The sequence below is a fragment of the Rattus norvegicus genome, chromosome 19 (genome assembly GCF_021556685.1).
Source record: "Rattus norvegicus strain SHRSP/BbbUtx chromosome 19, alternate assembly SHRSP_T2T, whole genome shotgun sequence".
Lineage (NCBI taxonomy): Eukaryota > Metazoa > Chordata > Mammalia > Rodentia > Muridae > Rattus > Rattus norvegicus.
In genome coordinates, this window is record NC_141552.1 from 10877913 (window position 1) to 10903183 (window position 25271).

At 49.2% G+C, this 25271-nt stretch overlaps 2 protein-coding genes across 2 annotated transcripts; both read right to left on the reverse strand.

The window, feature by feature from the left end:
* Positions 1–9257: 9257 nt before the first annotated feature.
* Positions 9258–10274, reverse strand: Mt1a (metallothionein 1a). The gene is given in 3 exon segments (NM_138826.4): positions 9258–9483; positions 9650–9715; positions 10178–10274. Coding segments are annotated over 3 exon segments (186 nt in total). The 5' UTR covers positions 10206–10274; the 3' UTR covers positions 9258–9391.
* A 4947-nt stretch (positions 10275–15221) lies between these two features.
* Positions 15222–15996, reverse strand: Mt2 (metallothionein 2). Its single transcript, NM_001137564.2, has 3 exons — positions 15907–15996; positions 15578–15643; positions 15222–15448 (listed from the first exon to the last, which is right to left on the reverse strand). The coding sequence occupies exons 1-3, from the start codon at positions 15932–15934 to the stop codon at positions 15357–15359; spliced, it is 186 nt and encodes a 61-aa protein (NP_001131036.1). The 5' UTR covers positions 15935–15996; the 3' UTR covers positions 15222–15356.
* Between the last annotated feature and the right edge of the window lie 9275 nt (positions 15997–25271).

Sequence of the window (25271 nt, forward strand, 5' to 3'; positions counted from 1 at the left end):
GCCTCCTTGGGAGTCCGGCTCAGGTGTCTGTGCAAGGAAGGGGCTCTGACTCCAGGCTAGCCTCTGTACTCTCGATGGAAGCCATTCTCTGTGTACAGTTTGGGTTCCGTTTCGGCTTGGTCTTGCTCATCAGCCCACACCTACCTTGAACTTGGAATCCTCCTGCCTCAGCCTCCAGGATACTTAGGGTCGTAGGTGTGCACCATCATGCCTCACCGCTGCTTTTCATTCTTCCCCCTCTTCCCTGTTCTCCTCTTTCTCCATCTCTCCTTTTTTTAAATTAATTTTTTAAAGACTTTATTTATTCATTTTATATATGACGAGTACACTGTCACTGTCTTCAGACACACCAGAAGAGGGCACCGGATCTCGTTACAGATGGTTGTGAGCCACCATGTGGTTGCTGGGAATTGAACTCAGGACCTCTGGAAGAGCAGTCAGTGCTCTAACCACTGAGCCATCTCTCCAGCCCTCCTCTTTTTTTTTTTTTTTTAAAGCAAGATTTCTTGTCCTGTAACTCTCTGTCTTCAGTAAGCGCCACACTCCTCTCACCAACAAGAGCCTCAGACTTGGGCAAAGTAAACAGTCGGTGGAGCATAAGCGGCTGCTAGGTATATACCATGACACTGATGTGCGAGCTAGCGGAATCATCTGTTGAGAACAGAAGAAATCCTTGCCACGACTCACAAAGAGCTAAAGTCGGAAGAGATTACAGAACACTGAGCACCTGTACCAGTCCAGCCGGTATGATGTCCTCTGAGGGGGGGAGTGAGGATGACTACAGGAAAGAAAGAAAAAATGCTAGAGAGAGGTATGGGAGGGCTGTGGGTTTACACCGTGCCAGCAGAGGGTGGATTTCTCATAGCCTTCTTATACTACAGCACGGTGGAAAGCAAAGCCACAACCTAGCACAGTTTTGCTAAAGCGTACAAAAGACATTTATTCCCATCCCCCAAACCCCTCTGTTCCTTCCTCAAGGTCAACAGAATCTTCGGCCCCTAGCCTTGAACCTCAGGTGCACCTCCCCTTATCATCCCAGGCCTCAGCAGACTGGGAAACCTGCCAGCAGGCCTTACCCAGCCTTGACTCTGCCTGACAGGCAGACTTTTTCTCTTCTCTTTTTTTTCTCTCTGCTTCAGAGAAGCGGCAAGATGGCTCCCGACGTGGACCCAGACTCCTGTCCTCACTGCCCTCACCTCAATTTCCTTCAGCTTGAATCCCTTACAACACAACTGAAACCGAGTCCCATGCCAAGTGTCATTTTCACATACCAGGAGGTAGCTGGAGCCTAAATAGTCTACACAACTTTTTATTTATTTATGTATTTATTTATTATTTATTTACATATTTCACAGGAGGGGCTGGAGGAATGCCTCAGAGGTTAAGAGCACTGTCTGCTCTTCCAAAGGTTCTGAGTTCAAATCCCAGCAACCACATGGTGGCTCACAACCATCTGTAATGGGATCTGATGCCCTTCTGGTGTGTCTGAAGACAGCTACAGTGTACACACATATTTCACAGGAAAAGGAATATGGCATATGATAGAGTTTTTGTTTTTGTTTTTGTTTTGTTTTTTTGGTTTTGTTTTATTCTCTGAGAATTTCATACAATATTTTTGATCCTATTTTTTTTCTCCTACCCCAGATCTTCCCAGACCACTCTCTGCAATCCACCCAAATTCATGTTCTTTCTTTCTCTTAAAAAAACAAAAAACAAAAAAAACCTGGGGCTGGGAAGATGGTTCCGCAGTTAAGAGCACTGGCTGCTCTTCTAGTGGTCCTGAGTTTAATTCCCAACACCCACATAGCAGCTCAAGACCATCTATAAAAGGATGTACATGCAGCAGAGAACTCACATATCAAATAGATTTTTAAAAAATCAAGTCAGCAGTGGTGGCACATGCCTTTCATCCCAGCACTTAGGAGGCTGAGTATGGGATATCGTGTGTCACTCCTTCAGAGAAGACTGATTTCTCTCTCCCAGCAGCTACCAACAAAAGCAAACTGTTTCTTGTGCATCTGACTGCCAATTTTAATTGTCAACTTAATACTATCTAGAATCACCTGGGAAAGAGTCCCAAAAGAAGCATTGTATAGATTAGGTTGTCCCAACTTGACTTGGGCCCTAGATTTTATTTTAAATTTGTTTGTTTGTTTGTTTGTTTTTCAAAGCAGGTGTTCTCTCTGTGTAACAGCCCCAACTGTCCTGGAACTCACAGTGTAGACTAGGCTGGCCTTGAACTCACAGAAATCTACTTGCCTCTGCCTCCCGTGTGGGATTAAAGGCGTGTGCCACCACTGCCTGGTCCATATTTAAAACATTTTAAAAGAAGGTGAGCTGAACACTGGAGAAACCATTAGTGAGTGTATCGTCACTCTCATTCCTAAGCATGGATGTGATATAACCAGTTCCCCCAAGCTTCTGAGGCCGGCCCGCCCCATTGAGCTGGAACTGTGAACTGAATCATGTTCTTTCTCCCTCAAGTTGCTTCTATCCGATATTTAATCACAGCAACTGGGAGGGAAGCCGGCAAGCAAATAGGTGAGCGCTGTATGAAAAACATGTCCAACTTTTAGATATCAGAGGACTTGTAGATATCATGACGTTGTGGGGAACGCTGCCCCATCTCACATGGGCAGCTGCACCTGCTTAATGACACTTTGTAGCTGCAGTGCTGGACAGAAGGCCCGGAAGCAGCTCTGCCTCCCACCCACAGTAAGCCATGCTCCATCAGCAGAGGGTTTGGGAAACTACTAGAAAAGTGCAGACGAGCCCCGCCGAAGGACTTAGCGAATCAAGTCAGTAGCAAGCACTTTGGGCAGTTTCCCAGCATCGGGACACTCTAGGTGGGCCTCAGTGTCCCAGTTCTAAGGATAAAGAATCAAACACCTTGTAGTTCTCCCTGCTCTGACCCCCAGTCAATTGCCGAGAGAAGAGAAAGGGAAACAGGAAGTGGACGTCAACCTGGCGCCTGCCTGATAATTTATGGGTCCCCTGCCCTGACTCAGCCCTTACCCACTAAGATTCCTGCACAAGGGGCACCAGCCACTGTGCAACTGCAGGAGTCAGTGAGGAAAAGAATAGAGGAGAGTTGGAAACAAGGGAGACAGAGCACGCAGTCATTAACTTCCCAGGGCACCTCCGGCCCCAAGAGCTTCTGCCTGACTTGAGGAAAAGGGGGAGAGGCCCATTCTTATGCCCCCTCATCTGAGAAGGGCAAGTGCCCTTCAGGTTTACCACACAAAGGAAAGTCCCTAGGTAAGCCCATGATGGCAGCAACTGAAGTCAGGACCTGAGGTCCTCGGCTCTCTGCCCTCCACCTTCACTGAGACTCCCAGACACACACACACACACACACACACACGGAGCCCTGGGTCCGGGTAGACACCCCCGACCAGCTGAGTGATGTTAGATGGGGTAGCTTGAGCCTCAAGTCTGAAGTGTGACCCGGGAGGAACATTCGGGGTGGACATGCTTGCTATCAGGAACTCAGCTAGAAGGAAGTCAGTGGACGAACGGAGTTGACTGAGCTCATAACCCAAGATCGACCCTCCTCACACCCACGCACATTCAGTGTTGTCTCTGGGAACTGGGAATCCTAAGACCCATTCCAGGGGTCACTTTCCAGCGGCCCAGTGGATCTTTTCCCAGACTATAGGAAGATGGAGGTCTAAGCAGGGATAGAGGTGTAAGCGGGATGGAAGTCTAAGTAGAGATGGAGGTCCAAGCGGAGGTGCTGGTGATCACCAGAGGACAGCTTAGAGCCTGGAGCAGTGCCGCTCCTTTCCAGGTATCACAGCGGCCTGGTGCACTCAGCACTGGTGTCCTCTTTGGCTGAGTCATCCGCACCTGGCCCTGGGTAGTGAGTGCAGAGCGCACCAGACGACCTGAGTGCAGAGCCTATGGTCGCACGGGGGCGGCGGAGTCCCTCCTCCCATGCCGGCTCTATCTGGTATAACCTTTTGCTTGCCCGGTGGGCCTCCCTGCCTCGAGGCAGGCCTATCCCACCCACTTCCCTGAACCTCATTCCCACCAACATTCCAGAAGACCAATCCCGCTTTCCACCCTCACCCCTTACATCATGATGGTTCTCACCTTACCCTGGCTTGGAATAACTGCTCCCGAATTGCTGGGCTCTGATGAGCTGTGAGGAATTGGTTGGTCCCCAGTGTCTGTCACCTTTGTGTTCCTCTGCATTTTTTCTCTTTTCTCTCACTCCCAGCCACTCCTGTTTTGGAACTTTCCTGGGGCTCCCCAAGCTTGCAGGCTCGCTGCATTCCAACACACCTAGACAATCAGTACTTCCTCAGGAGCAGACAACATTCGCATTAACATTAAGAGAACGTTAGGCAATTGCCTCCAAATCGTGGAACATTCCAACTTAATGGCCCAGGGCTAGAATCTGAAGGGGCAAATTCATCCAGACTTGAGGAGGCGCCCACAGAAAAGGAACCTCGTCACGAGCTCTCCTTGTAGCGTCCTTTCAGGATTCCAGGACATTGATGATATCCCCCCCCCGCCCCGTGTGGATGTCTGTACTACACTGCTCAGAGTGGGACCCTCATCTTGGAGGTGTGTGTAATGCACACCCTCGAGGAACATTTTCTTCAAACTCCAATATCCATAGCTCTAATCTCAAGATGGTGAGACCTAAAGCAGGGTAAGAATCAAAGCTGCCAGGCATGGCGGTGTATGCCTTTAGTCCTAGCAGCTGGGTGTGGTGACGCATGGGAGGCAGAGGCAGAGGCAGAGAATCTCTGAGTTCCAGGCCAACCTGGTCTACAAATTGAGTCCAGGACAGTCAAAGCTACACAGAGAAACCCTAAACCAACAAACAAAAATTTAAAAAAACAAAAGAAGAAAGAGAGGTAGTCAGAGGCTGAAAGTAGAAGATAGAGATCTCTTATGAACATGTTCAAGGAGAGGACCGACAGAACAAGTCTGCCTCCCCACCAACACGCCTGCTTTCTTATGCGCCAGAGATGAAGCCCAATGTACCTTACCCGTGTGGTTTGTGTAGGGATGGGACTCTAACATTCGAGTCCACAGTCCAGGTCTCTACATTGATGTCAAATACCTCACCTCAGTCCCTTACCCCAAAGCCTCACTCAGAAAACCAGGTCGGAATATATGTATTCTGTGTGTATGAAGAATGAATCCTGCTTTTCACGTGTTGTTCTCTTTACAGGTGGGAACAACAATTGTCACGTCAGCCACGGCAGCTGCTCTTGTCAGACACCAATCTGAGACAAGAGAGGAAGGAGCGAGGCAATGTTAACCTCTCCAGGCCTCACACCCAAGAAGTATTTGTTGGGTACTTGTTTAGTTATTAATGAACAGGGTCTGACATAGCCTGTGTTAGCCTTGAACTTATGATCCTCCTGCCTCTATCTCCCAAGTACTCATATGACACACCCATAGCTCCATGTTCCTATGAGGAGGCATTTTAATGAAGACCTCGGCTCTGTCTGTCCTGAGAGCCCAGATATGAACTTCAGGGTTTGTGACCCAATAGAAATAGGCTACCTAGTCTTGGGACCTAAGGACAAATGCAGAAACTCTGGATTGGTTAAAGGATAGCCAATGTCCCAGAGTTACAGAACCAGAGTCAGCTGTGTCTTTCCTCTGGCGCTCAGCCCTAGGCCCCAGATCGTCTCTGACTAGAGACACACTTACAGTCTGCAACTGCAGGGCCACCCGTGAGGAGGAGAGAGAAGCAGTAAGCTAGAGACACGGGCGAGAGCTCCCCGAGGGCAGATTTGCTGTGCATGTCTGGGCCATCCTCCTGTTCTGTGAGGTGCACAGAAGCAAGCCATTGGACCTCTCCACCCTACTGCTGGGAAATACAGTCTCAGATGGTTTTCCCACACGAAGGAAAGGGAGGTGCTCCAGCTCTGGGAGTGCAGGGGTGATGGCGGACAGGACAGGTTAGAGCCCAGGCTTTTCTCCCTTGACATGAGAAACTTGAGGGAAAGAAGGACTTGGTAAATTCCAAAGTGTAGTGAAGTTGCTGGGGTTGGGGATGGGGGAGAACAAACTAGCAAAGGGCTCCTTCGAGAGAGAACCAGCAACATACAGTAAGGAGTCCACTTTATCCAGAAATGAAAAGGAGGCAACTCTGGCCAGCTGTGGTAAGCAAGCACGCTCTGGTCAGCCTTGCCCTTCTCCCCCCATTCCCTCTGTCTTGCTTTAAAACCATTAGATTACATTCCTAAAGCTTGCTACCAAGGTCTGTTCTCTTATTTGACCAATCCCTCCTCCTGAGGCTGACCACCAAGGTCCAGCTATCAAAGTATTGAAGTGGGGCAATCAAACACCTGCTTTGGGGCCGGAGAGATGGCTCAGCGGTTAAGAGCGCTGACTGCTCTTCCAGAGGTCCTGAGTTCAATTCCCCGCAACCACATGGTGGCTCACAACCATCTGTAATGAGATCTGATGCCCTCTTCTGGTGTGTCTGGAGACAGCTTTGGTGTACTTATATATAATAAATAAATCTTAAAAAAAAAAAAAAAAAAGCCCGCTTTGGCTCACCTAATTAACACACCCCATTAAACCTCATCCTAACCTAACATGGGGTTTCCCCTTGTACATTTGTCTGTCTCCTCTCTATCCAGAGGCAGTCTTCTGTCTGAACAAATAACCTTGCCTCCACCCCTTCTCCTTTGGCCTCTGTCTCCTGTCTTTGTTGCCTCTGGTGCTGAGACCTTAGTCTTGGGGTTGTCCTTAGTTAATACTTTTCATTTCAGAAAACGTGTGCTCTGAAGTCCGTTAGGAGGGACACAGGAGCAGTTGGGAGCTATTTCCAATGCAAATGACTTGAGGCCCAAAGAAATTAACAAAAAAAAAAAAAATCACCTAGGTTTTCGGGAGGCACATGGAAACTGAGGAACCTGCCTGCTCACTTTACAGTTAAAGTCTTACTCTGTGTACAAAGGTCCTGCCCAGACCTTGCACCCACGACTCTCAGCGGGCTTGCAGCTGACTGGGTTGTGCAGAATGTACACCGAGGACCCACACTTCTGCTCCCTAGACAATATGAAGAGGTTGAAGGCTCCCTGGGTGGCCTAAAAGGATAGATCACTGGCAGCATCTGTGTCGGATTTGGGCTCCGTGCGACGGCCCCGCCTCTTCGCAGCGCTGGTGCACTCGTTCCTGCCGTAGTACTACGGGGGCGGGGGGGGGGGTGTGGCGGAGCTGAGCGCAAGTTTCCCGCTGGGCGCAGTCTCCGCGTGCAGAGGGTGCACCCGGCGGGGGCGTGTCTTCTGCGCCCGCCACTGGGCGGCCCGCAGGAGGAGGCGGGGTTTTGCGCTCAGCTCTACGCTGCTTGCAGTCACCCGGCTTTTTTTTTTTTTTTTTTTTTTTTTTGGCCAGTTCTAGCAAGTTTGCCGGTCATTCCTCCCTATTAAAGTTTCAGAAACCTAGTCCTGGCTGTTTCCCACGCTCAGCTTGCACCAAGGTTGTCACCTTACTCTTCTATCAAAGTGAGAATGAGATTAGTGTGTGCGGGTGTCCTATGTGCTTCTGTGACATAGCCTGTCTTTGTCCCCACCTGCGTCTTTGGCTCCATTTCCCTTGTACCTAGAGAGAGGATGGACACGGGATTTCGTCTCCGTCTTCCATTGTTCATACAACAAACAGAGACAGGCGTGAGTTCTTAGCCTAAAACTATTCTAGGCTCTCCATAGCCAGTGAACCGTCCCTACCCCCCTGGACAGTTTTGACACAAAATACTTCATTTAGAGTCAGAAGGCTACAAACGTGGAAAAGGTCCTCAATCCTGGATCACTGTGCTGGAATTTGAAAGAGCACATTCATCCTGACTTTGCAAGGAACTGCCACCTATGTCACAGCAGTGGAGGCCCTCCCAAGTGTGCGTGTGCACAGGGGCCAGCCGGGAGCTCCTTGGGGATCTCTGGGTCAGCTCAGTGTACACGTACGTCAGTGAGCAGCTGTGTGCAGTGGTTAATCAGTTTCCCCGTGAGCTCATATATTTATTGGTTTCCTATTGAATCTTCAAAAGGTGCGTTTTGTCCCTCTGAACTTATCTTTTCATACAAATAGTATCATTTGCCCCAATGTCACGCTATGGGGGTGTGGCTGAGCTGAGTGCAAACTTCCAGAGTGCAGAGAGGGCAGGGGTGCTGAAGGTGTCTAGGAAATCCAATATCTGGTTCATGGTGCATAGAAAATAAAAACAGTAGGAGATTAGGGCCTATGAGCAGAGTGCTTGCTGCCCAAGCCTGAGGCTTGCTTGGCACCTCAGCGAATCCTTAGCACCTACGTAAATAGCCAAAAGAAGGGGCAATCCAAGTCTGTGACCCCAGTGCTGAGCTGAGAGTGTTGGATCCTCAGGGTTTGCTGGCCATCCAGTCTGGCAGAAATAGAGCTCTAAGCCCTGTGAAAGACTGTCTCACAAGGTAAGGTGGAAAGTGATAAGATCTCAGGCCTCCCCGTTCACCACAAACACGTGTGTGTGCATGGGCAGGCACACATACAAATTTTAAAAACGAACTATATAGAACCTCTGGGGATCAAACGTCTGGGAGTTGTGTCCCACTCTGACACTTGAGAAGATGTAGCCCAGGTTACCCTCAAACTTAGTACCTAGTCTGGCCTCGAATTCCTGACCTCCCTCCTGCTACATCTCAAACGCCTTGATTACAGGCATGAGCCTGTAATTTATTACTTGTAAATTGCCTGGCGGCAGTCAGTCCTGTAATCCCAGGTACTTGGGAAGCTGAGGCAGGAGAATCAAGAATTCAAGGTCGGACTGGGCTGCAGAAAGAGTTCTAGGCCAACTTAAGCGACTTGTGTCAAAATGGCCCCCAAAAAGCCCCTCTAACGCAACTCTCCAAAAAAAGGGTCTGGAATATAGTTCAGTGTTAGTCCCTGCCTAGCATGCTAGACACCCTATGTTAATCTTCGTACCCCTCCATATACCCAACAACCTGAGATGAAACCGAATCCTGAGAACGGATATAAAAGACCTTCTGTGCTGTGTGGATGGGACACTAGTCTCTCAGGACTACCCTCCATCCCTCCTAACACACACCTGACCCGGCAACGCTGCTTGTCTTCCGTATGAGGAAGCTTATGGGATAACTTGGCTTTACCCAAAGACATTATTACCCCTCTTTGGGAGCCAGAGGCGGGAGTTAAAAGGCACGGGCGAGTCCAAAACCAGATCCCCAGACTATCAAGTTAACCCGTGTCGCCCCAGTTTCTTATTTCTAAACGACACCAAGAAAACCAGAGTTAGAATAAACAGGCTTTTATTATTCACATGCTCGGTAGAAAACGGGGTTTAGTAAACTGGGTGGAGGTGTACGGCAAGACTCTGAGTTGGTCCGGAAATTATTTACACCTGAGGGCAGCAGCACTGTTCGTCACTTCAGGCACAGCACGTGCACTTGTCCGAGGCACCTTTGCAGACACAGCCCTGGGCACATTTGGAGCAGCCCACGGGGCAGCAGGAGCAGCAGCCTGGAAAGAAAGATAGAGGAAGATGTCAGAGTAGGCTTCCTAGTCCCTCCGGTCGCACAGGTCTGGCAGAAGACCTGCTTCTTGCCCCAAACCGAATGGCCTCAGACGTTTCTCAGAGCCAGCTCTGTAGGAGTTCCCCCACCACCACCCGAGGGTCCCAACTCACTCTTCTTGCAGGAGGTGCATTTGCAGTTCTTGCAGCCGCAGGAGCTGGAGCAGGTGCAGGAGCCGCCTGTGGAGGAGAAGGAAGACAGCGGTCAGTAAGAGGCAGGATTACAGCAGTGGCCAACACCATGTGCCCTGCTCAATTCAAAGTGCTATTCAGAACTCCAGGGAGCCTAGCCCCTCTTCTCTCCTCACAGGGTAGGGTAAGGCTTGGGTCTTTGATCTCAAGACACAACGGTCTCTCACCTCTCTTGTAGATCAGGCAATTCACAATAAGGTTAGTAACAACTGGGTCTCAACTCAGATGTCCCCACTACGTGGGTGATCGGGACATTTATTTGCGCGTCTAAATCCTACCCCAAACCCCGACAAGGAGCCGTTCGGACAATAATAATACTCCAAGAACAGGTGAAGGCGATTCCAAGAGCGGGTTCTAGAAAGAACTAGGACGAATTGTCAACTAAAGGTGCCTATTCCCGCCAAACCCCTACAACTGGGTATTCTAAAGACCAAGGACCGGGCGTCTTACCGGTGGAGCAGGAGCAGTTGGGGTCCATTCCGAGATCTGGTGAATCTGGAGCAACGGTGTAAGCGACAAGAAGGCAGTCAGGCTGCTGAAGTCGGGATGAGGCTTAGCGGACAGTCTGCTCTCTTTATAGTCGTTGGACGGGTCCGGGCGCAAAGGGTTTGCACTCAGTTGGCGGTTGCTCCAGCCCGCGCTCAGTCACGAGCGCAGCGTCCTTGGCAGAGCCGAGCGCACTCTTCGGGCGGAGTGCAGAGCTCCCTCGGGCGCCGGTGTGCACAACGGGACCGCCCCCTTTGGTGCCACAGGCCCGAGTAGGAGGGCCCGGGTAGGAGGACCCGTGTGACGTGTGGAACATCATGTTTCTGTAGTGCTTTCCGGGATATTACAGGCCATCACTGATCCAGTGCATTACGAGAACACACCTCAGGAAGCCCAACTGTCTCTGTAAACACAATCGTAGCGCGCTATCCTCAGCTTCTCCTTTCCTGGAGTTCCTGGGCAGCGACCGGCTCCGCCCACGTCTCTCTGAATCGAAGCTAGCAGAGGCGAAGGAGACAGTTTTATAAAGACTAGCCTTGATTACGAACTTTCCGGGTCCTTATTGTCTGTCTCTGTCCCATCATGGTCTTTGGTTGAGCCCCTTCCTTCTGGACACAGCAACAGAGCCAACGGAACTCATCGCAACATATTCCCCACTCATGAGCGGGCATATGTAGGCACGTTCCGGGCTGGGGGTCGCAAACCTTTAGCCATCGGCTCTACTCCAGGCCGGTTTTAAAAACCGAGGCAGAGGATTTAGCTCAGTGGTAGAGCGCTTACCTAGGAAGCGCAAGGCCCTGGGTTCGGTCCCCAGCTCCGAAAAAAAGAACCAAAAAAAAAAAAAAAAAAAAAAAAAACCGAGGCAGAGGGATCATTTTAGGTGATATCCAGGGACTGCATTAGATAAAACAAAACAAAACAAATAAACAAACAAAAAAAAAACAAAAACAAAAACCAATACGGGCAGCTGTTTATATTTTCAATGTTTCTGACTTTAGAGTAACGTTAGATTCTGTCAGCCCTTGAGACTAGGGCAAGAGATCAGCTATGCCATTGGTTCACGCGTACTCAGAGCTATGAGACCTTGGGCAGGTTTTGCTTAACTGTTATAGGACCTCCACCAGCCACTGTGCGATATGATGATTATGCCAGAACCAGGAGTCAAACCGATCTCTCACCTAATACCTATATAGAGATGCAAATTCTATTTACACACAAGGACAGAGGATTCAATGACCTGCCGGGTGGGCCATACAACCAGTCAGTAGTAAAACGGGCTGTGAAGCAGTACAGCTTGACACCAATGTTCCTGTACGGGTCCCAAGTTCTCTGATGCTGTCCTTCTGTACGTAGGTCCGTGTGTAGGCAAAGAAGGCACCTAGTCCTGGGCTATGACACTCCTCCCCCTCCTCCTTCTTTCCCCTCTTTGCCCTCTTCCTCCTCCTCCTTGGTGGTTTAGACACATGTGTCTTTCCATTAACCTATTACCCACTGGTTTGGTGACAATGACCCAGGCCATTTCTCCTTCCTCGGGATACCTCATCTTGGAGATGACACAGTTATACCCTCTGTGTGGGAAGATCCAAAAAACTTCACGTGGAACTGAGTCTTGGTCTATAGTTAAGTTCTTGCCTGAGGCTACCTCTTTAATCTCAGCTATTAGAAGTCAGAGGCAGATGGTCTTCTTGAGTTCAAGGCCAGCCAGGGCCACACAAATGAGATCCTATTTCAAAAATTAATAAGCAATTAAATATAAAAATTAAGAAAAAAACAGAATCCTTGCCTGGATAACGTTGGATGACTCCAAATCTCATGAGTTTACTGGTTTTAAATAGCTAAGGACTGGGTTTGGAAAGAGAGAGGATTCAGCCTGGACTAGAGACAAATTCTAAGCACTCAAGGGCGCATCCTAAGCAGAGATCCCAAGTCAGAGACACCAGTGGTTCTGCACTGGCTAAGACTGCTGGCTTCTCGGGTAGAAGTCAGGCTGAGGTGTGCCCTAGCCCAAGGATGCCCAATTCTGTCTGTCTGCTGTTTTCTGGATGCATACTGAGATGCTTCTGCTGAACCACATGAAGTATGTTTGTAGTTGGTACTCTTGCTTGTTTTTACCAACTTGTTATATTTTATTGTCTATTACCAAAACTGAGATCTGTAACAGATTCTTGGGCCTTTAGACCTCTTGCATAATATGATTTTTTTTCCTTTTTTTACAGTAAGGATTGAACCCAAGGCTTCCTGGTTACCAGGCAAGCATTCTACACTGGAGCTTTACCTCCAGTCTTTTAGATTCTTTTTATTTTGAAACAGGGTCTCACTAAGCTGTCCAGGCTGGCTTTAGACGTGCTCTGTAGCTAGACTTTGAGCTGGAAATCCTCCCCCTGCCTCAGTCTCCTGAGTAGCTAAGATGATAGATGCATGTTGCCAGGCCCAGTCTCTCCTCCTCTCCTTCCTCTCCTTTTCCAAGGGCCTCACTCTGTAACTCAGAATGGCCTGTCGATCACCGAACAGCCCAGTCTGGCCTTGAACTCAAGACAGTCTCCTGCTTCAGTTTCCCAGGTTGCTAGGATACAGGTATACGTGTGTATCACAATACCTGTTGTGTTTTGTGTGTGATGTCTTTTTGGAGACGGCTTTACATGTGGCCCACACCTCAAACTTGCCGTGGTCCTTGAACGTTTGATCCTCCTTGCCTCTGCCTCCTGCGTGTTAGAATTACAGGTGTGTGCCATCAGACTGCTTACTCCATGCTGTGGAGCGAACCCAGGGGTCCGTGCATGTTAGGTAAGCACTGTACCAGGGAGCTACATTCCCAGGCCCACGGACCTTTTTTTAATGGTTCTAGGGATGAACCTCAGAGCTTCACAAAAGCCTGGTAGGCTCTCCACTGTGAGCCAATTCCCGGCCCAATGTCTTCCATTTTAATTGAGAAGCTAAATGTATAATTGTCATTCACTTGGTTTCAAGGCATTCTGGGACTAAGAGTGGTCCCAGCACTCATTCCTAGATGCCCTACTTGACACACAAGAGTCTTAATTAGGATATTTGCTTTGTTTGTTTGTTTGTAGACAAAGAGGGAAATCTCTGAGGGTACAGCCCGAGTTCGGTGTCACCTAAATCAAGGCCAGGGCTGAATGAATGGTGTCAGCAAGGGCACACAAGAGACAAATGAGGCCAGATTCCCAAACTGCACTTACAAAACAAAGTCCTTAAAAATCAGATCTGTGCTTGGTTGCCCGTGTGTTCTTTGGGGACAGGTGGTTATCAGCATCTAGGAGGGCAGGATATCAGCATTTGAGGGGTTCAGTGACTTGCCCAGGCTACATGACCAATAAGAGAGAAAGTGGGCTGTGAACTAGGACTTCCTGACAGCAAGAAACAGAGGCTGTCTTGTAAATTTACTCTTCACAGAGAAAGCCTACGGCAAGCTTGGTCCTTACTTCTAGCCAAGAAACTTTCCCTTTGATTGAAGACCAAATCGCATTACCTCAACAAATAGCCAGGGGGCATTAACGGCTGGTTTTAATTGCATGTATTCACCTCCTTCCTATAGAGTAGGAAACTCCACCCCGCCCTCCAAATTGCAGACTCAACCTGGATGCCTAGCTCCTGGGAAGATGCTAGTCAATTCCTTCCAAATTTCTAGTTACTTTGCTTAAATTGCCAGGGGTTGGTATGGAGTGAGGGGTAGGTAGATTTCTGCCTGACCTTGAGAAGAACTTCCAGACTGACAGCCAAGTCCTATCACAGGGCTCTCTGGAAGAGGAAAAAAAAAATCCTGTCCGTGTCCCTGTATACCAGAGATGGGCAGTTCCTCATGGGAGCTCTAGGTTGGACATGTGCCATTTAGTCTCCAAACTGCAAGGCACACCCTTGGATATTTATAGTGTTTACAGTACTTTTCATGGTTTTGTTCACGTTACTGATGTCTTTTCTGCTTGCATTACGCCAGAACGCGTAAGATCTCATTATAGATGGGTGTGAGCCACCATGTGGTTGCTGGGATTTGAACTCAGGACCTCTGGTGAAGAGCAGCCAGTGCTCTTAAACCGGTGAGCCATCTGTCCAGCCCATGTTATTGAATTTTTATAAATGGGTTTTAAGGGGCTGGAGAGATGGCTCGCCAGTTAAGAGCACTGGCTGCTCTTCCAGAGGTTCTGAGTTCAACTCCCAGCAACCACATGGTGGCTCACAGCCATCTGTAATGAGATCCGATGCTCTCTTCTGGTGTGTCTGAAGATAGCTAGAGTACTCATATATACATTTTTTAACTGATTTTTTAAAATTTTTTTATTTATTCATTTATTATATATAAGTACACTGTAGCTGTCCTCAGATACACCAGAAGAGGGCATCAGATCTCTTTACAGATGGTTGTGAGCCACCATGTGGTTGCTGGGAATTGAACTCATGACCTCTGGAAGAGCAGTCGGGTGCTCTTAACCGCTGAGCCATCTCTCCAGCCCTGATTTTAAGCTGAGCCTGTAATCCCAGTACCTAGAAGTCTGAGGCAGGACTGCAAGTTCAAGGACCATTTTAGGTTACACAGTAAGATGGTCTCAAAATCAAAGGTTAACAGAATTTGAGACCAAGTTGGCTTCGGAGTTGCACCGATCCTTCTGCCTCAGGCTCCCAAATATTGGGACTACAAAGAGGAGTCGTATGAGACTCACTCCAACTTTTATTTTATTTACCAAAGCTTATGAACAGGTATTTCATACTGCTTTAAGCCTAATAATCCAAAATTAAACCAGAATCATTATGCATCTAGGGGTAGGAGTGTGGCTCATTAGAGCACCCTGGTTTATAAGCAGGAAGCTTTGGGTTTAATCCCCAATATACACATGCCCACATTTGTGACCAGTACATGTTTCTGCCCACCATGTTCGAGACTATCAAAGTCCAGAGGGGTCATCAATCCACTTATCCCAAATCAAGGTGCACCAATCCCATTTCAACGCCTCTGCCAGCCCCTTATTTCCAATGAACACAGACAAAGCTGGGTTAATCAAGTCAAGTTTTTTTATTTTATTGTCAGTTACATGCTTTATAGAAAAAAGTGTGGAGAACCGGTCAGGGTTGTACAAAAAAAGGCTAGGTTCCTACGTTGTTTTATTTACACCATTGTGAGGACGCCCCCACTTCAGGCGCAGCAGCTGCACTTGTCCGAAGCCTCTTTGCAGATGCAGCCCTGGGAGCACTTCGCACAGCCCACGGGGCAGCAGGAACAGCAGCCTGGGGGAAAAAAGTTGAGCGTGAGCGAGAAACCGAGTTAGAGGCAGCCTGGACGCTCTGGGAAGGTGCGGCGGGCTAGGGACCGCAGGGGCGCGAAGGGAAAGGGTAGAGAAAATAAATCCAACTCACTTTTCTTGCAGGAGGTGCATTTGCATTGTTTGCATTTGCAGGAGCCAGCGCAGGAGCAGGATCCATCTAGAGGAAGAAGGCAGGGAGCGCGGTGAGCGGGACCCGGGCATAACTGAACACAGTTCTCCAAAGAACTCGGGTGCAAGCCAGCCAGCTTGGGCGAGCCATTATCTCAAGGACTAGTTTAAAAGGGGCGGGAGTGTTCCAGAATTCGTTCGGAAGGAGCAGCCAGTAGTACCCTAAAAGTAGTTACCAGAGTAGGGGCCCAAAAGTCCGTCCTGCTCTCCCAGAAGCTCCGGTTACAGAGGCCCGTCAGCAGCCCCCCTTACCTGTGGCACAGGAGCAGTTGGGGTCCATGGCGAATGGAGGCGGCAGTTGGAGATCAACGAGAGATCGCTGTAGAGTTCTAGGAGCGTGATGGAGAGAAGCACGCGGAGCGCGACCTTTATAGCCCAGAGTATTGGGTCGCGCGCAAAAGCTCCGCCCGGGTGGCGGGGCGCCACCTGCCCTCCTCCCCACTGCCTGCACACGCCCTTCTTCTGGCTCAAGGGAAATGGCCCGCACACGCCCGGGAGCCTGCGCACGACCCGAAGTCTGCAAGCATCCCTCCTTTTGCACGTGGGTACAGAGCCTGCACACGCCCCCGCGCTGAGTCACACCCCCTTTCTCCTGGCGCAGGGACTGAGAGCAAAGGGCTGAGCGCAAAGGGTCTGCGATCCGGTGGGGACCGGTTCCAGGAAACCTGCTCACGTGCCCTGGGGCCCAAGTGGCCGGGTGCAGAGGAGTTGCGGGACATCGAACCCCCTGCAGCGTCCACGGGGACACAGTCCCCACAGCACGTCTTGAGTGCTAACTTGGGTGAAAGCGGGGCTTGGAGACCCCGCATACAGGAAAACCTAGCTGACAGTGTGAACAGGTAACAAAAACCAGCCCTAGCCCAGACTTTACCAGCCTTGGTTACGTACCCCCTGCGTGTCACGTACCCCCTGCGTGTCACGTGCTGGGGGCACTGTTAGGGCTCTCATTTTTCCTTACAACATAGCTTGGGGTGTTCATTATTTTCACAGTAGAAAAGTGGAAACGGAGGCGCAATCACATAGTCATTAGCCCAAGATGAATGGAGGGTTCGAATCCACTGAGACTCCAGCCAGTTGTCAGAGACTAGAGACCATAAAGACACAAGCCTTGTGCTAAGGATACTTATTCTTGGTGGGGGGTGGGGGGCAGAGAGTGAACAGGAAAAAATGATGGGGGTCTCTGCTGGAGGTGGAGAGCAGGCCATTCTGGGAGGATATGAACTAGGACTCTGCGCAGGTGTTGGCCAAGCAGAAAGGGCCAGATCGTAGTGTTCTGAAAGACAGGGATGGAAAGCCCCACTAACCCTCCCCACCCCCACCCACGGTGGATGCTGAGGGAAAGGGTGGAGACGGCAGCCAAATTTTCTTTCCCTGGAGGCATATGGTGTTTCCCCTCTTGCATAAGACTGCTGAAATCAGACTCAAAGTCGTAGATGGAATGTCTGTCATTTGAGAAGGCAGGAAATGTGTTACCGGAAGCTCAGGACAGGCTGTCCTCTCAGCCCTTACTGTAAACTGGGGCACTGCCTTCTTGGCTCAGCCCAAGCATCACTTTCTCCTGGATCCCCATGGCTGCCCATGGAATGTGTGGAAAACATCCTGTTCTTTCCTTTCCTGGCACTTTCCGTGGTTGCCCTGGGTATGAACTTGAACCGGATTGATTTCTGTGCTCCAGTGCTCCCTTTCCAGACTGGTCACAGAGCAATCTTTGCCCCTGTTGGGCTGTGACTTCCAGCCTCAAGCCAGGATGTCGTTGGCAGTCGAGGCTCGCAAAGTCCGGTAAACTCATGGAGTTAACCCACCGTACTGTTATTCCTGCCCAGTTCCCACTTCCTGTTAGGACTTAGATTTAGAAAATGAAAGTAGGTAGGTTGGATGTATTGGTCAGTGCCGTTAATCAGAGCACTCAGGAGGCAGAGGCAAGTAGAGTTCTATGAGTTCAAGGCCAGCCTAGTCTACACAGTGAGTTCCAGTCGTCCAGCTTTGGTTACAAACAGAAAAATACAAGCAACAATGAAAAAGAAAGTCAGGTTTGGGTGGTGTGACCCAGGCCTGTAATCTTAGCACCTCGGGAGTCCCAGCCAGGGTTGTGAAATTTGTCACTCACTGAAGGAAAAACACCACAAGGGCAGGGAAAGAGAAGCCACCAGAAAGGCAAATTCTGATGGAATTCGGCCCCACTTTTGCCCTTGGGGTACTCCCTCCTTCACCTCCTGCACTCCTCCTATCCCTCTCTTTACCCAGGCATGGAACCCAGACATGTAACACATGTAACACTTTACCTCGAAGCCCCCCCCCCCTTCTATGTGGCTCAGAACCTCAGGTTATACATTTGTCAGGGTCAGATAGTACCAAAACCCAAAGGTCGCACGCCGGAATTTTCCGATTTGCTTGCTTTCTGTTCTCCATGTTGGTGTATATGTGTGTTTGCCTGTGTGTGGAGATCCTAGGCTGATGATAGAGTCATCTTTCATCTTGTCTCTGTGGCGGTTTGGATGAGAATGACACCCCCTCCATCCCTCCCATCCCCGTCCCCCAGTTGGCAGATTGTTTAGGGAAGATTAGGAACTGTGGTCTTGTTGGAGGGCATGGGTCACTAGCAGTGGGCTTTGAGGCTTCAAAAGCTCAGCGCGGTGGTGGCAGCAGGGTACACCTTTCATCCCAGCACTGGGCAGGTAGATTCTTGAGTTTAGAGTCACCTTGCCTTAGAGAGCCTCTGCAGTGGCCTCACTGGCTTTGATAGGGAATGCCACGAGACTCTTACTCTTGTCTGAATTTGTGCTAAGTCAGTGTGAGTTTATCTCCCTGGAACTCTGGCACAGGGTTTCCAGCATCGTCAGCACACTTAGGGTGCCCGAGGCCCGGGGTTTGATCTGGGGCACCCAAATCCAAACGCAAACAAAGCCAACCATAGATAACCACCAATAACAACCCAATTCCCTAAGGCCCGTGATGTTAACTCCCACAGAGGCCACACGATCTGCTCAAGTCTTACAGGATTTGAAGGATTGGAGCTGGTATTTGAACCCAGCCATTCGTGTTAATCCTGCATTGAACAGAGGACTTGTTCTCTGTGTGACAGAGATAGAGCCAGGACAGTGGATGGGGTTCCAAGGACAAGGATTCAGCTCTAAGAGCAGAAGGTCAGTTCCTCCTTCCTTCCCTTTACCAGGATCTCACTTTGTGGCCGAGGCTATCCTTGAGTTCACGGTATCAGTCTGACCTGCAATTTACAATCTTCCTCCGTTCCTCCCGTCCTGGGATTATCAGCCTGCAACCACACCCTTCTTCCTTTCTTTTGTTTCCTTTACGGTACTGGAGATGAAGCCCACGCCTTACCATAATAGGCAGTTAGACTTCCACTGAGCTTTACTCCCAGCACCAAGAAGCCAGTGCCCCTGTGCTGACTGGTTTTATGTCAATACAATACAAGCCAGCATCATCAGAAAGAAGGGAGTCTCCATTTAGAACATGCCTCCAGAAGATTCGGCTGTAGGCAAGGCTGTAGGGCTGTAGGGGTAGGGCCCAGTCCATTATGTGTGGTTCCATCCCTGGGCTGGTGGTCCTGGGCCCTATAGCAAGCCTAAGGAGTAATCCAGTAAGCACCCCTTCATGGCCTCTGCTGCCTCCAGATTCCTGACCTGCTTGACTTCCTATCTTGACTTCCTTTGATGATAAACTGTGATGCTGAAGCATGGGCTGATAAACCCTTTCCTCCCCGAGTTGCTTTGCCATGGTGTCTTGTCATAGCAACAGAAACCCTAGCTAAGACGAGTTGGTACCAGGATGGTATGGTATTGTTCTGACAGACCTGACCATGTTATTTTGGGGGGAGGGGGGATTGTGGAGAGACTTTGGAACTTTGGACTAGGAAAGTCATTGGGCATTCAGAGCCTGGTAAGCTGTTCTCTGGGAGCTTGGAAGGTAAGGATGTTGAGGAAAATTCAGACAGTGGAGGCCGGCCTTGTGAAGTTTAAGAGGGACGTTTAAAGACTCCCACGTGGCCGTTTGATATTTTGAATCGGGATTCTATGGTTCTGGTGAGCTGGGGTAGAAGAGCCAGCTATGATCAACAAGAGGTCAGAACTGCTAAAATGAAACCTTGGCTTTGTTGGGATACTGGATGTTGGTCAGCTGGAGCAGAGGAATTAGGGGTGACTAAAAAGAGACCAGCATCATGGACGTGAGGTCTGCAAAATGTTTCCTGAGAGTCAGCACACAGGAGCATACATGACTGAAGTTGGACCTTGTGCCGCTGGCTGAACTCCACAGTTTAAGAGCCACCCAGGTGGTACTGGTTTTGAAGTCATGAAGAGGTGGTGGGGAGCAGCCTAGGCTTGGCACTGTGAGAAGCCAGGAGAAGCCATTGGTGAAGGTGCAGCCTCAGGGGCAGTCAAAGGGGTCAGGCACTGAAGCTGAGGCCTGGCACCACGAACAGAGCCTGTGAGAGGCTATTGGTAGAAGTGCAGCCCAGTTGCAGCAGAAGTCCCCAGCAGTTTTGGAAATGCCAGAACCAAGAGCAGCATCAACTGTGGAGTAGAGCCAGCAGGAGCCTTTCTAGGAGGCAGAGGGCAGAGCTGGAGAAGTGACCCAAATCCTTTGGAGGAGCCCAAAAGAGCGTGAGTGGGTCCCAGAGAAGGGATGGCTGGAGTTTGCTTTGATCATGACCGACCCCGTCTTTATCTTGGGAGTTTCACGATTTTTCTATCGCTGCATAAATATTAACCCACAGCTTCACAGCTCAAAAGAACACAGATATACTGTCTCACACACACACACAGTTTTTGTGGGGTAGGAATTAATGCAAAGTTTAGCAGGGCCCGCTGGCTCACAGATCATACATAAATCGAGGCCCCTACGTGGGCGACTTTCATCCCAAGGATTACATGGACCAAAATTTGCATCCTTGCGCCACCCCGTGGTTGTATGCGGTACTGCATCCTTACCAACTGTGCTGAGGCCAAGGATCTTCTGAGCTGATGGCTGGGGGCTTCTTCCCTGGGCTTCTTGCCACATGAGTCTCACTCCAAAAATAATGAGTAGGTGGGAGGCCAAGGAGAGTAAGAAAGAAGCTACAGAAGGATAGTCTGTCAGTCATTCGTCCTTAGTGAAAGCGCTGTGGTACAGGTTTGTTTTTGTTTTTGTTTTTCTTTTTTCTTTTTTTCGGAGTTGGGGACCGAACCCAGGGCCTTGCGCTTGCTAGGCAAGCGCTCTACCACTGAGCTAAATCCCCAACCCCACAGGTTTGTTACCTCATCGACACGGGAGCTGAGATAGAAGAACGAGAAGTTGAAAACCTTCCTAGACTCAAAATAAAAGGTAAAATAAGTAAATAAATGCATACATAAAATATAATGTATACACAAAATAGGTAAATAAATGTATCATGGGGCAGGGGCTGGTGGTAACACATTTTTCAGTATGTACTGGTACATTAGTATTGGGGGGAAAAAAAACTTTAAAAGTTTCCTGCAGGGTTGGAGAGATGGCTCAGTGGTTAAGAGCTCTGACTGCTCTTCCTGAGGTCCTGAGTTCAATTCCCAGCAACCACATGGTGGCTCACAACCATCTGTAATGAGATCTGATGCCCTCTTCTGGTGTATCTGAAGACAGCTACAGTGTACTTATATATAATAAATAAAATAAATCTTACAAAAAAAAGCTTCCTGCATATGTGATCTCAACTGCATAACTCCAGGGTTAGGTGATTGCAAGCCACGGCACAATACGTTGCTCTCCTCTTCCCTGGCACCGTCGTGGGGAGGAAGCTTTTCATTTTAAACCATCAGACGAGAGTATGCCATTGCTAATCTATGCCAGCCAGAGAAAGGCTTACGTTCTGAAGGATAATTTCTTACTATGTCCAGTGGCACATGCCTGTAATCGCAATGCTAGAGGGGAAGGGGCAGGAGGATCAGGGACTTCAGCCACGTAGCAAGTTCAAGGCCACTCTGAACTTGAGACTTTCCCAAAAAGCCTGTCTGTGAGTAGGGCATGGTGGTGCAAACCTGTTAGCACTCAGGCGAAGCAAGAGGATTTTCAATTCATGCCCCATCTTAGGTTATGCAGGGTACATATTGGAACCCTGTCTGAGAGGGAGACAAATCAGAAGCCAGTCTAATTATGGAAGCGACACTCCATTGCTATCGTAGTATTTTATTCATTAGACGTGAGTCATTAGGCCCAACCCCCACAGAGGCTTCTCAAAGGTGTCCCCACGCTGGGAACCACTAGGACCGTTTTCAGTCTGCTACCAGGGACACAGGCAGTGGCTTGCACTTATTACTCCCCATAGCTAGAACACATACACGTGTCCACCCATCGGGTCTCAGTCTAAAGGTGTACCCTGACACATGTAAACCCTGTGCTAGTGGAGCTGAGGCAGGAGAGTTGTGAGAGTCAGGACCTCCTGGGCTACTTACAGGATCCTGTCTCCCAAGAGGAAACAAGTTGACCTAGGAGGCTCATACCCGTAATCTCGGCGCTTTGGGAATAGAGGCAGGAGACAAGTTTGAGGTCATCTGTAACTACGTAGTTAGTTTGAAGTCAGTCTGGGGTGCACGAGACAGTCTCGAGACAAACAAAAAGAAAATCCCCAAATGACAAACTCTTGATCAACCCATCATTAACTGAATAAAGGCCAGGCCTCAAAAAGCCTTCCTGTACCTTAGAATTGCCGAGCCCTTCTGTCCCAAGTAAATACACCCTTCTCTTACCACTTTATACAGTCGCAGCTGCCGGTCACATCATGGATACTGTGTAGTCCACCCCTCAAGCTGGGTACTCGGTGCTCTGTGTATGTGAATGTAGTCCAGCCTTGTGATACAAGGATGTCTGTTATCCGCTTCTTAATCGGCATCTTTGGGATTTTTTTTTAAAGACTTTTTAAAAAAATTTATTTATTATATATGAGTACACTGTAGCTGTCTTCAGACACACCAGAAGAGGGCATCAGATTCCATTTCAGATGGTTGTGAGCCACCATGTGGTTGCTGGGATTTGAACTCAGGACCTCTGGAAGAGCAGTCAGTGCTCTTAACCTCTGAGCCATCTCTCCAGCCCCCCCCCCTCCCCACTGTTCACATTTTACAAAGGGAGAAACTGAGACTCCAAAGTCAAAGCAGGAAACTCTGCTACAGGCCAAGTAGGCAGCTGAGCTGCAGGCCATGGTTTCCGGCCTGAGCTGCAGGCCTTGGTTTCCGGCCTGAGGATATCTCTGGCTGCTGGTGCCACAAGTGGCTTTTTGTTCAGTCTGTCTCCCCGGAGGGCTGTGGTGGTCCTGTTGTGGTTGCCATCCTAGCTTTGGCCTCTGGTCCAGCGGTGCCTGGATTGAAGACAATGAAATCCTGTTGGATCTGGGGCAGTCAGAACCTGCCTGTGAAAAGACAGTTTTCAAGTCTGTATCCATTCAGAGAGGAGCTCAGCTCCCATGTGGTGGTGCAGAGAAGGGTCCAAGGACCCTCCTCCTGTCCTACATTTTCTCAAGCCCTGCACTTCAGCCCCAGGGCAGCCCCCCCACTCTTCTCTGAACATACATCCCAGGTTTTGATTTCCTTCCATAGTCCCCCAAGTGTCTTCTCCACCTAGAGGCCTCTCCCTCTTTCTAATTTTCTTTCTTGCCTCCCCTCCTCCCATGTTTCTGGATCTCAAATAATTCACAATGGCCTTGAGCTCTCTACATAGAAAAAGTTGGCCTTGAACTCCAGATCCTCCTGCCTCTACTCCCACATGTTAGGATCAGCAACCCTTGCCACCATACCTGGCTGCATCTTCCCCTTAAAGTTACCAGAGCTTGGGGACCTCTCTGACACTCAGTTTCCTCATGTGTCAAATGAAGCAGGCTTTTCTATCCTGGGTCTGAGAATGTCTCCAACTCCAGAGGTTCTCGAGGTTCCATGCCATCCTGGATGTCTTGCGTATGTGTGTGGTGTGGGAGGGATGGGTTGAGGCAGGGTTTTTCTGTGTAGCCATGGCTGTCCTAGAACTCACTTTGTAGGCCAGGATGGTGTAGAGCCCATAGAAATCTGCTGCCTGCCTCTGCCTCCCAAGTGCTGGGATTAAAAGCTCATACCTCCGCCGCCCAGCTTCATCCTGGATGTTTTTGAGATGGCTTCACCACCAGTCCGGGAACTCCGTGAAGTACACAAGCTGCTTTTTGTTGTTGTTTGTTCGAGCACAGGTCCTGGGGACTTTTTAGGCACCCATAACACTTTGTGACACAATAGTTTGGAAGGCTGGGTTGAGACAATAGATTCCATGGATATTTAAATCTCCTGCACTTGCTCAAAGTCCCTTGGAAATCCAGAGAAGATCATTCTCTAACCCCCTGAAGAAAATGGGATACGATAAAGATCATTGGACGAAATGGAATGATGTCCTATCCAGTTTCTAAGTTACCAAAAAAGCCATATCAGTCAAGGCTCAAGCAAGGAAGAGATAGGGAGGGGCTGTAATATTGAGTTCAGGGCCATTTCGGGCTAAGTAGCAAGGCAGTTTTCTCAAAACATCAAAACTTAAGCAAATTTAACAGTAGCAATAAGCAAAACTTGTCCCTCTCCCCAAACCAATATAAAACAGACTTTTTCCTCATGGTCCCAGTGTCTCCTTCCCTGGGACAAAAACCCCTGGATCAGATCCTAAGGGTGTTTGTTCACTCAACCCCAAGCTTCTCCAGAAGGAAGACAAGTCAGAACTTGTAAAAGCCTTGGAGCTTCCCAGCATTTTCTTCTCCTATAGCCTTATCTGTAGAAATATTCCACTCCCACTCTTTTCATTCCCCTCAAAGTCTGGTCCGAAGCTAAAGAGTAGGTTGACAGGTGTCCATTTAGTACTATGTCCACCACAGAGAAACCCAGAACAAATGAAGTATGTGGTACGGGTGTCGGGACAGACGTTTAACTGGATGGGACAGGTCTGGATCTGAGTCGGCAGATGTGTGGTCATCTATCTGTAAACGTGCTTGACGCCACTGCACTGAACATCTAAATGTGGTAAATTTTTATGTTGAAAATATGAAGAGAGGGGGGCCGGAGAGATGGCTCAGTGGTTAAGAGCACTGACTGCTCTTCCAGAGGTCCTGAGTTCAATTCCCAGCAACCACATGGTGACTCACAGCCATCTGTAATGAGACCTGATGCCCTCTTTTGGTGAGTCTGAAGACTGCAACAGTGTGCTCACATATATGAAATAAATAGGTCTTTAAAAAATACATGAAGAGGGGGTTGGGGATTTAGCTCAGCGGTAGAGCACTTGCCTAGCAAGCACAAGGCCCTGGGTTCGGTCCCCAGCTCCGAAAAAAAGAAAAAAGAAAAAAAAATACATGAAGAGAGAAATGTGGGTGAAACTTTCAAATAGGCATGTCACCACAGAAAGCATATACATGACTGGTAAGCACTTGAAAAGACGGCAGTGTGAGTCCAGACAGCAGCGAAGGCCAAGCGCGGCAGTGCAACTCTGCAGTCCCGGCACTAGAGGCAGGGGGATTGACTTTTCAGAGTAACCAAGGCTAAATAGCAAGGCTCTCTCTAAAACAAAACAAAACACAGACAAAATCAAGACAGCAGCAACAACAAAATATCCACAAGAAACCATAGCAACGGGTAGGAGTGTTGGCAACG